The sequence below is a fragment of the Antechinus flavipes genome, chromosome 5, assembly GCF_016432865.1.
Source record: "Antechinus flavipes isolate AdamAnt ecotype Samford, QLD, Australia chromosome 5, AdamAnt_v2, whole genome shotgun sequence".
Taxonomy (NCBI): domain Eukaryota; kingdom Metazoa; phylum Chordata; class Mammalia; order Dasyuromorphia; family Dasyuridae; genus Antechinus; species Antechinus flavipes.
In genome coordinates, this window is record NC_067402.1 from 156,059,954 (window position 1) to 156,072,740 (window position 12,787).

The window sequence follows — 12,787 nt, forward strand, 5'->3', positions numbered from 1 at the left end:
CCTGCTTCCAAACCTACAGCTCTACCCACTGGGCCACCTACTTGCTTATACAATAATACCTAGCATTGTTAAAGTTCTTTAAGGTTTACAAAGCAATTTACAAATATTATCCCCAATTTACAGATGATAAGACTGCACAATAATAGCTAGTATTGTTAAGTTCTTAAAAAGATTGCAAAGCAATTTACACATATTATTCCCAATTTACAGATGATAAGACTGTCTAGTTAGAAAAGTTAAAATGACTTGTCTACAGTAACAAGGCAGATATCTGAATACTTTGCTCCCTAAAAGACAAGAGCCAGATTTAAACCCAGGTTTCTGAATCCAAATATTGCATTTATATATTCATATGAGGAAGTTCAGAAGTCTCTGTAGGAAAAATGGGGCAGTCTTGAATGAAGAATAATTATTTTATAAAGCAAATAATTTTGGAAAACTTTTGGCCAAGCTAGTTAATTCTGTTTTTGAAAATATTTAATTTAGATAATAGACTAACCAAATTTTTTTTAAATCCATTCTTCTCTGATGGTATTTAAGAACTGATTTATGATTTCTAGAGAGGATTCTGGGAAAATGGCAGATTAGGTCACAAAACTGTCAGTTCTCCAAATTTCTCCACAAAAGAAGAAAAAAAAAAAACAGAACATCATCTCAGAGCCGGAGAATTAAACACTAGTTTAATAGTTGTTTTCTAAGACAATTCGAGAAAACCCTAGGAAAGATCTAATTTCAGGGGTTGTGATTCATTCTGAATGAAGTGCAAGCATTCCCAGGGCTATTTTGCAGAATCAACAAACAATAAGCCCTGGAGCAGCTGGGTGGAGAGGCAGGCTCAATCTTAGAAACTTTCATTTTGCAGATAGGCTAGGGGTTTGATTGCTATAGAAGATTGAAGGATCTTCCTGAGTTGAGGGACACCAAGCATAGCTGTGCTGACCAAACATGTCCTGGCCTGGTGAGTGGGAAGTCAGATAGCCTGTTGGCTGTGGACACTTGAAGAAAAGCAGAGTCCTTGGTTTCATTTCTGGGGCAGAGAAGACAAATGTAGTTTTCAGTTATTGGAGGGACTGCAAGGAGTAAGCTCATTAGCAAGACTGTATGTCTTGAGAGTACTAGCTGCAGTTTAAGAACGGAGAGTATTGTCCAAGATTAGGCCCTGAGACAGACCTCAGAAAATAATAGTAAGATCCTGAGATGTGGGGAATTATTCCTTATAACCTTGGGACTGCAACTTAATTACAGTAATAGCTGCTAAAAACCAAACAAAACAAAATAGAATAAAAATGAGTGAGCAAGAGAGAAAGAACACAACCAGAGATCATGACTATGGGGATACAAAAGATCTGAGTTCATATTCAAAGGAAGATAATGGAGTTAAAAGAAGTCATTTTTTTTTCAATGAGAAATATAAAATAGTCCCCTATAAAAAAGAATTCTTGAAATACCTCAAAGGACTTTAAAAATGAAATAAGAGAGATTGAGGAAAAATTATGAAACAAGAAAATATTCAAGAAAATCACAAAAACAATGTCAGCTAACTTTAAATAATGAATCAAAAAATTAAGGAAGGAAATATTTCTTTGAAAACTAGAATTGAACGAAGGGGAACTTATGTTCTAAGACACCCAAGAAATCATGAAGCAAAATCAAAACAATGAGAAAAATAGAAGTAAAAGATTTCATCAGAAAAACAAATCTGGAGAAATAGACTGAGGAGAAATAATGTAAAAATAGTCAGACTTCCTGGAAAATATAATTTAAAAAAAGAATCTTGGTACAATATTATAAAAAAAATTATCAAGCAAAAATTGCCCTAAAGTTCTAGAATATGAAGGCAAAGCAGAAATTTAAAAAAAAAACAAAAACAATCTACCTATTGCCATTTGAAAGAGATCCCAGAAAGAAAATACACAGGGATAACATAGCCAAGTCTAATATCTACTAGGTTAAAGAGAAAATAGTGGAAATAACAATAACAAAAAATCTGCGATTTAAATATCATGGAGATATTATAAAGATCACACAAACCTTAGCAGTTACTATATTAAAGGAACATAGATCTTGGAATACTATATTCCTTAAAGCAAAAGAGGTTGGCAAAACCAAGGGTAACATGCCCAGAAAAATTAAGTATAACCCTGAATGGGGTGGGGGGGGGTATTTAATGAACTCAGACTTTCAGATTTTTGTGACAAAAACCTCAAAACTTAAGCGAGAATTCAACATATAATATCTAGATGAAATATAAGGTAAATAAACATTAAAGATCAAATATAAGCGATTCAATAGGGACAAGTTGTTTACTTCTTAGATGTGAAAACATTATCAGTGCTTTTATGATGGCTTATTTTAAAGATTTTGTATTTGTGTAGCTTGAAAGAAAGACTGGTGCTGAGCTGAGTAAGAGAGGGCAATTTTAAAAATGAAACTGTAGGAAGAGATAAAAAAGACATTTAAAAGAAATTAATGGAGGAAGATAGGCAGTGCTGGAACTTTATTCTCAGCAAGAATGGATTAAAGAAGGAAATACACACACACACACACACACACACACACACACACACACACACACACACACACATATATATATTCTAAAAAAAAAAAGGCTTCTAATTTTAGACAGAAATGGTAGGATGGCAGAGAGGATAAGGGAAGGACTTTTTGTGGGATGGTAGGTTAAAGAATAGGAGGGCAAAATAGTGGGTAGAAGTAAAGTAGAGGAATGAGAAGGTTAATGAGAAAAAATAGAATGGAAGAAAGTACACAGCAAGTATTTGTAGCTTAGAAAGTGAATAGGACAAATTTATCTTTAAAACAAAAAATGAATATCTGATTAATAATTTGAATTAATCAATATGCTGTTTTCATGAAACATTAGAAAAAAGAATTATATACAAAGATAAAATAAAGAGCAGGAATAGAAGTTATTATATAAAAAACAGGGATAGTGATTATGATCTCAGACAAAGTTAAAATTAAAATAGATTTAATAAAAAGTAAAAACAGAGAAACTGTACTATGTCAGCAATATTATTCAATATAGCTTTAGACCATTTAGAATATCTAGACAATATAAAATATGTGAGTATATAACTGCCCAAACAGACAGAAACAATATGAACAGAAATATTTTTATACAAATAAACTCAGATCTATATGAAGTAATATTTATTGTTCATGGATAAGAAAAGCAAATATAAATTTTAAAATGAGAATTTCATTTGTTCAATGTCATTTCAATTAAATTACTAAAAATTTATTTTACTGAATTAGAAAAAAAATAATAACAAAGTTCATTTGTAACAGTAAAAGATCAAGTGAGTAGATTCAGCAGTATCAGACCTTAAACTATATTATAAAGAAGAGCATTGTAGGAAATGATGAGCTAGTTGATTTAAAAAAAAAAAAAAAACATGGAAAGACTGGAGTCTATAAAAAGAAGACACCTCAGAGAAACAAATGGTGAAAATAAGCATAGTATGGTCTTACATATATGTGCATGTTTCTAGATATCTATGTATAAGTATACACACATATACAGACATAAACATACATCTATACCATCTCCATGCTTCTTTGTATCCTTCTTTAGGGAGGAGAAATGGAGGAAGAGGAGAAAAAGTAAAAAGTACACAATAGAAAACAAAAGAAAACCAACAAGGAAGCAAAGAACAGCTGGGAAGCTTTGAAAAAAAATATATAGTATTATATAGGTTTTCATGAAATAGAAATTTACTATTTATATAGAATCCTTTCTTATGATCTGTTGTTGACATAGATTTTTTTCCTTTTCTCATTTTGTATTTAAGTTAAAAAAATTTGATATGTCTTCCAAAAGGAAGGGACTTTTATCCATTAGAAAAAAAAATATTATGGAAGATTCATGAAAGAAAGGGAAGATCAAAAGAATAACTGGATGATTGCCAGAAGATAAAGAAATCTAAAATCAGAAAAATACAAACACAGTTCAAATAAATTTAAGTTTACCAAATTCTTTCAACTATAAAGCATTTCATTGAGATAATCTTGAGGAGTATTAATTTTCTTTCTCTGACTGATAGAAATAGTGGAAATAATTTCCCAATTATTTAATAGTAGCAGAATATTTTTAATGTAAAATATATTTTTTTCTAATAGGCACAATTGTGTAAAGAAAGTACTTGTGAAAGTAAGAAATTAAATGCTGAATATAAGAAGGCACGTGATTCTGCTAAAAATCATTATGTCAGGAAACATGCCAGTCTGGCTTTCATCCTGGAAATCCCCATATTTCCTTGCCAGCAACTGACAAATGTTAGGTCATAAGAACAGGTGAAAACATGCTTATGAGGGGTAAGATGACAGTATCAGGTCAATAATATTCCCACTATGAGTTTCGCTTGCACATTATTTCTCTAAATGTTTTAGAGATTATTTATCTATCTATTTTGGTATATCCTTTTAGAAAGAGGATGTTCATTTTCACAAAATATGGTTTTCAAATCTTGTTTATGGGATAAAGTATGATTAACAATTAAAACAAAGAAACAAATTAAAGAGATTAAAGACAGATCTAGAATCCTAGATTCTCAAATTATGTCAATGCACAAGATAAACAGTTTAGCCAATGATTATTTTCCTAGCTTCATTCATATCCACTTCATTGCCTTATATCATTGAATGATATACTTGGCAGCTATTACATTGTTTAAACGGGGTTAATTGCTGCTACTACTACTCTCATTCATTTGAATATTACTCTTTTATTATATATATTTTAAATTGGAAGGAACTTATAGGTCATCTAGTCCAATACCTTCATTTTACAAAAGAAATCTGAGGCCCAAATTAGTTGAGATTTTTCCCAAATCATGTTTTTAGTGTCAAATTAGTATTACATTAGATTATTAAAATATTCGCAAAACCCAGTTAATCTAGGTAAAAAGTGGTCTACTTTTGAAATAGTAGTTCTTTGAGAAGTTAGAAGGATTCGCTACCTAATAAAACACATTTTTGGAGACACATTTCCAAAGCCAAACAATACATTTAATTGTTTAGCAAAAAAAGAAAAAAAAAGTCTGTTTAGCAGCAAAACATTATTCTTAATTTATATTAATGAACTGCATGCAGTTGACGTGAAATAACTGGCAAAATGATGGAAACAAAAATATAATTCACGAAAAGTTAAAAACAAAATTTGTTTATGAAAACTACATCATTTAGCCATCATCTGTTTTGCTTAAGGGTGCTGCCAAAGCACTCATTAAATCTAAAATGAGAAACTAAGACTCATGTAGCATAATAAACTTACTATTAATAAGCATGGGGTTTTAGATAAATTGGGAAGGAATAATTTTTGCTGAGATTTAAAACTATGAAATTGTTTTCCAGAACACCAGACTATAGCTTTCCCATGTAGCTAAAATGATCTTTGAAGACAAGATTACTATGCTACAAAGGCATATTATATGTCTCAGAAAACAATACCATTCTACAAATTGACATTCAGTCATAATTTTATAATTTCTGATGGAACATATGTGACATGGTATTTCCTTTAAATTTCTACATCCTACTCTAATGCATCATAGTTTTAAATTAATTCTATGTTTCAAAGACTAACATCAATGGAGAGCAAACTCTGACAGATCCTATTAGCTTTTTATTAGAGGCCTGGCAATACCTCAAATTCTGTCCACTGATAAACCACTAAAATTAGCTTATTCCTCAGAATGTTGACCACAGGATGAATGAATATATGTTTTTCAGTCAAAGAAATCCTTGAAATATTCTATATAAGAGTAAAAATAAAGAGGTTGTGAATAGTATCTACCAGGGGAGAGAGTATACATACTGAAGAACTTACTTAGACATCAATATCTTTGAAGACATTTCTCTTAGAAGATATTTTTTGCAGAGATTTTTTTCAATCCCTTTTGTTTTTCTGGAAAATTACAGATACCAATGCAGACATATTCATTTTCTCCAAATGAACTCCCACAAAAATTTCAAATTAAAAATCAATCTCTTTCTTGTGTACCTTTCAAATTTTAGTTAAAGATATTTTATAACTCATTAAATTTTAAAAATCTCCAAAATTAACTTAAAAATAGAAGTAAATATGTTTAATTGATAATTTTATATTTAATACATTTTTAAAAATATAAACATTTTAACCAAATAGAAAATTAAGGGAATTTTTGTTTTGTTTTTGAAATTGGAAATGTATAAACTTTGAAGGTGGTTGTTAAGAGTGTTTTTTTTAGAAAAAAGAGTATTTTTTTTGTTGTTTCTTTAAATCTAATGTAGGTAAAGCAGTGTGGGGGAAAAGAATCACAGAACCTAGATTCAAATATTTACTCTGACATATAAAATTTGTTTTACTTTAGGTGAATCTTAACTTCTCACAACCTTAGTTTCCATATCTATCAAATTAGGATCTACATGATTTCACTTTTTAATGTCATAATTCAATATAAAAATACCTGCTTTGTAGAAATCTTCATTGCTGAAATAACAGTTGGTTCCTAAAAGAAAAAACAAAAAACAAAGATAAACTATTTTTTTGTTGGGGAAAAAAAGAAATAAAAAAAACCCCAGAAAATTGTAATAGATACTGAAGAAGATAACTGCAAATTATCAGTATTACCAAAGAAGGTTTTAATTTTGAGTTTTATTAATAGCTTTTATTTTAATATCACAATCATTTCCTCACATATTCTAGCTACCATTGAACCTTCTCTTTGCAATAAAGACAAAACATTTCATCACAATCAACCAACATAAACTCTGAATTGGACAGCATGTAACATTCAGCACCTCCTACTGAGAGCAAAGGGGAATAAAGCTAATTTTTTAATCTGTAGAGGAAAAAAATGAACAAATGAAAAATAACAACAAAAGCACATGAAGAACAAATCACAAAGAGTAGATGCTAGCCAAGTCTTCAAAAGGTGTGCCTCTTTTTGAAATTTCCTTCTCCTAATCTTTTCTTTCACAGTCTCATTGTACACTTTTTATCTCTCACTTGCTTGATATTCTATTTTGTCATTCTACTTTATCTTCTTTTACTTATATTCATTTAAAACTTGACAGTATGACCATTTCTCCCAAATTTGGTATGCTGTTATTAGAACAAATTCAAAAACATGCCAATAATACTTTAAAATATTTTTTCACTGATCAGTAACCAATCAGACAGACAAATATATTTCTTCAACAATCACTCAAAAAGCAGATTAGCAATTTATATTTGCTTTAGTAATTTTATTAATTGATTTCTGTAGGCATCTAGATTTTAAACAAATTATTTAATGATTTCTTAGAATTTTGCTATTTTTATGAAATCATAACTCAGATACAGTTTCCTGAGCTAGTTACTATTAATAGAGATAATTATATATAGAGAGAGATAGATAATATAGATAATACATAAATGAAAGATTTATCTTGATTCTGATCAGGTCTCATTCACTGTTTGACACCAATTTTGAAACTGATGGCAGTGGTAGCTTAAAAAACAACAAAGGAAGAAAAGTTTTTATTTATATTTTTTTAATCTGGAAAAGATAAAATTGAATTCCATATTCTAGGATTACTTTGTATCAGTAGTGACTCAATCAACTAACAAAAATATGTTAACCCTAAATGAAGGATTTACTTTTTAAAAAGTCATACTTAATACTGTTAAGTAGAAAAAGCTGTTAACTTAAAATGCAACTGTAAAAATATAAGTATCTGTGCATCAGTTGAAAGTGAATAAATAGTAACTTAGTAGTAATCCTGAATGATAAATTTATTGTACTTTGAACCATAGTATGATATATTAGGGTTTCAACAAACTTAAATGAGGATTTAACAATGCTTTGAAAGAAAGAGCAGAAATTAATGATTAGTTCTAAATAACTCACTGTTCATAATTCATTGCTGTGGTGTTTGAATTAATATGTCAAGATAACATTCATTAAAATAAATAATATTTTACTGTAAAATATGTTGAAGCTGACTTCCATCAAAAAATAATGTAGCTTTAAAAACTTTTATTTTAATAACATAATATAGATGGCAAACATGGATAGAAAAACATGTAGTTTCAAGATTATACGTATGTAGTTCTTATTTATGTTATTTTTGTCCCAACATTTTATCTAATTCTTATTAAACAACCACACTTGCATAGCTTTCAACCTGCTAATCCCAGGAGCAAGGCTCACTGGATGCAAAGCACAAGGACTCTCTTTTATAAATGAGTTAATAGACTTGGTATTAGAAAGCATCAATTATGTTTTACATTTGAATGAAAATTGAACTCATTCATTTGTTTGCTCAGCTGTTCCTGAAATATTGCATAAACTGGGTTGAAAAATGCATGTTATCAATGTAACAGCTTTGCAAACTCTCTCGTTCATGAAAGCTATAAATAAGACTCATTGTATTTATTAATGCACTGAAATTTGGGCAGTGCAATGCATTTTCATGGCTAGTATTAAGCAAAACTTGGTCCTAACTAAAAAGCAGTTTAGCATCTTCATGCCGATTTTCATTTTTCCTTTAGTTATTCACTTCATACATTTTTATTACAATATATTGCAGTTGTATTTGATTCTTTTAGACCTTTCAGAGGACATTTTTACTTTTGTTAAAAGGATTTTTTTAAGTGATGTAAAAATTTTGAGTGAAGTATCCCATGTCAAAAGCAATTCAAAGCTTTTGTAAGAGTTCCTAAGTAACTGAGTTTGTCCATTACAAAGAAAATGATAAATACTGTATTGAAACTACTAGGACAGAATGGCTCCAGATGACATATTGATGAAGAATGAAGATCCTATCTGAAGATATAGCAGAATATAGATCAAGGGCAGCTAGATAAGGATTTCACTTATGCTTAGGGCTAAAATTTATCTGGGCTGTCTGTTTGAAAAGAATTGGAGAGCAACTTTATTTATTAACTCGGGAAAACATTATATTATGGAGCAGTAGGTTTTCTCCATGTTATACTTGAGATTTAACCTGTAATAAGAATTCTTTGGCAGTAATCTCAGTTGTTGGAATGTGCAGAAATAGATTAGGAACTTTGCAGCATAACTATGAACATACTATATGTTGTCAATAATATCATTTAATCCAACAGAAATGACTTAATAATAACTACTTTATGGCTATAACATAATGATAAATTACCTAGGTGGCTTTAGATGTATTTTACTGGATCATCTCAGTCTACTTTGCAGGTAGAGAGAGAGAACATGAATATAACTTTCCCAAAGGAAAGGAAGAACTGTAGAGCAGAGACCACAAAATACTCTCTCATTTCACTATTTCATTTAATATAGAGACTGGTCTAAAGTGTTATGTTTTTTTTTAAACTACAAAATTAAACAAAATTTGACAGTGAAATATTCCAATCTAGAGGATGCAATGTGAGTATAAATTTAGCCTGTGAACATAGAATGTTTAAAGTAAATATTTCTCTAAATTCTGCTCATATCGTCTATTTTAGTACTACAAAAATAGCAATGGCAATAATGTTTAGGAGGCATTGAGAGAATAATGTAGGGAAAAGTAATATACAACTATGAAAGCATACAGATTTCTTATTGAAATACTTTGCTGCCTATCCATTAGAATATAACTGAGTGATTTCTTAGATATTCAAGAATGACATTGAACAACTCAAAAACCTAATTATTATTTATTTATATTTATCTGTGTAGCACATATTCTGGAGCTGTTCTCTCCACCTTCCTATTTAAAAAGGCAATCATCTCAGCATCCTCTAAGCCTGTGCTTTGGTATAACATCTACCCTTTTATTTCTAAGGGAAGTTCTAAAAAAGTGTGGCAGAGTTTTTAAACATTTACTGCTCACATGCTCTCTACATACTTTCTTTCTAATTACTGGTCAATAACAATTAGTCTAGCACATTTCAGTTATTTTAGTTAGTTTTTTAAGAAGGGGTATTTTACTAACATGGTATAGTAGGAAGAATTTTGGTAGAACATCCATCCCCCCAAGAAAACTAAACTATCCTACTAATATAAAGTTCAGAAGAAAATGGGTTAGTGGATTCACTGTCCAAGAGCACTTGTAGCAAAGGGATAATTCTCAATTCTTAGTTACTGAAAATATCCTTCTTTTCTGGAGTAATCATGAAGCTCTCCCTAAGCATCTTGTAACATTCCTCTTAACCTGCTTGTGGAGTCTTGAGGTTGTTTTTCCTCAGTGGATCTAATTTGTTCTTAGCTACAGATTTAGACAATCAATGAGTTCTACTGGAGATACTAAAAAGACTGGGATAACCAATGGAAGTCCCCATATCCTAAATCTAGCCAGATTTCAGAAAGAAAATTGAATCATAAATTTAGAGGCAGGATCTGAGAAATTATTGAAATTTATTTATCCTTCAAAATCCAATTTCTTTTCTGAAGTCTTCCCTGATTTAATTAGTTTCTGACCATTGAGCCTTCCCCAAACATTTTATACCATTTTAATATACTCATCTCATTTAATTTTCTATTTGTTTTATTTGTCTCACTCAATTGTTTAAGCTCTCAATGTCAAGGACCATTTCTTATGCATCAATATTAAGGAGAGTTTCTTATGCATAGTAAGTATTGAATAAATGTTTCTTGTATCAAATTAAAAATTAATTTTAAAATATATCATCACTGACACAATAAAATAAATTTGCAACATAATTCTCTTCAACCTTAACTTTAACAACTACTGAAACTTATAAGATTTTATTTTGACTAGTGTCTAACTCTAATTAATGATCTAATTAGAAGTGTATGCTAAATTATTTACCCATACCAAATTCAAATGTGCAGCTGTCCAAAAGGAAAAGTATAGTTGAACTTGTTGACACTTGAAATTAAGCAATACTCACCCGAAATACTGTCATTTCTTCCAGTAAGACTTCTTCTAAATCATGCCAAGTTTCCTTAGGAATTGAAACTACTTTAAGAACTGTCCCAACATCTTTGAGAGAAAGAAAATAAAGACAATTATTTAAAAGGTCAGGTAATAATAGTGGGCATAATAGTAATAAAAATAATGACTAAACTATTTTGTGCTTACAAAATTAATATAATAAATCCAAGAATAATTAGTATATTTATTATGTATTTTAAGCACTCTAACTGGGATATATTTAATCTAAGAAATAAGATTTTGATTTATGAAGGGTATTTCTTGAAGTTGTACACATTTGTTCAGTTATTTAGTCATGTCCAATTCTTCATGACTTCATATGGAATTTTTTTAAACAAAAATACTGGAATGGTGTGCAATTTCCTTCTCCAATGGACTTAGGCAAACAGAGTTAAGTGACTTGTTCAGGAACACATAGTTAGGGAGTAGACTAACATCCTATTGCTAGAAGACACCTGTCTCCTGCACACATTAAACCAAAAACAATCCTCCCCAATGAAAACAAACAAAAATAAGCAACAACAAAACAACCTAATGCATTTAATAAAAAGGAAACTATTAATAGTTTTAGTGTGATATCTAAATAGAATCAGGCAACATTATTATCATTACTATGGAAAAGACTTTGATTGCCACTTGCTACAAAAGAATACATTAAAAAAAAATACACACACTCCATTGAACAAAAGCATTTTTTATACTTATAAAAATGTCACCTTTTCCCAATGTTATTTCAAAACATGAAAGTTATGGTAGTAACTACATTTTGAAGGAAAATTTAAGAAAAACTAAATAATAAATATATCAAATCATTTTTGGATCAGGGAAATGAAAGGTGAAATAAAAGGATTTCATGTGTGTATGTGTTTAAAACAGTGTGATTATCTTTGTGGAAAGATATATAGATATAGATATATTTATATATCTATATTTGATTTTAGGGAAAAATATATCAATGGCTTTTTAAAGATTACATACGTTGGATAATTCCACAGAAATAAAAAAGGAATTTATATATTAGAAAACATGCTTGATCCAATATATAATTGATATTCTTCTTCTTCAAATCTCTTATTTATGCCTAAAACTATAAATTATCCCTTGTGACAAGTACTGTGGATTAGTTTCTATTTTGGGAAATAGAAGTTTCTAATATCTAAATTTATATATTTTTGTTAGTATTTGAATCTAAGGGGGGAAAATTCCTAATTTAGCTGAAAGCTAATTAACTGAAAATTTAGTTGAGGCAGGAGAAATACATACAAACAAAAAAAAATTCATTGAATCTTATTTTGGTTATATTTGCTAACTTTAAACACATGTTTAAAAACTGTAATTATTAAGGGCCTACAAAGTTACATCAATAAAGGATTTATAAAGGATTAATTTGTGCATGACCATGACTAGCTCCAATGAGACTCCTATAGAGTTACACTTCTGAAGTGACATTTTGCTAAAGAAAAATAATGGATGATCTAGAATTAAATAAGTTAATTTTGCATCTCTGAAGAATCAAAATACAAGGCACTCTTTTAAGAAGACTCATCAGTATTTATAGAAACAGGTTTTTTCAGAACATTGATTCTCTTCAATGCCTCTGATTGGAACTCTGGTACTATAAATAGGCTTTATTAGAATCCTAAATCAAGTTTTACAAACAATTTCATACTCTGATAAGATCAATAGACTGTGGTAAGCAACTCAGTTTAAAAGATAAAATTACTGTCATTAACTCACTTTACTGACAGACTGAGAGTTTGCTGACTGACACTCCATGAAAGTTTGACATTCAATGTGATAATGAAAGCAGGGCTTTTAATTCTGGTTTGTGACAAGAAGACTTCAAAAGCTCAGATTTTGTTTCTTTTGTTGA

At 29.7% G+C, this 12,787-nt stretch overlaps 1 protein-coding gene across 1 annotated transcript in view; it reads right to left on the bottom strand.

Annotated features, from left to right (window-relative positions):
* Nucleotides 1-12,787, bottom strand: part of SEMA3A (semaphorin 3A) — a 288,274-nt gene that overhangs the window by 34,562 nt on the left and 240,925 nt on the right. The window contains exons 12-13 of the mRNA XM_051963284.1: nt 10,871-10,962; nt 6,468-6,509 (exon numbers count right to left, since the gene is read on the bottom strand). Coding sequence (XP_051819244.1) covers nt 6,468-6,509; nt 10,871-10,962 — 134 coding nt within the window. The remainder of the gene's footprint in view (nt 1-6,467; nt 6,510-10,870; nt 10,963-12,787) is intronic.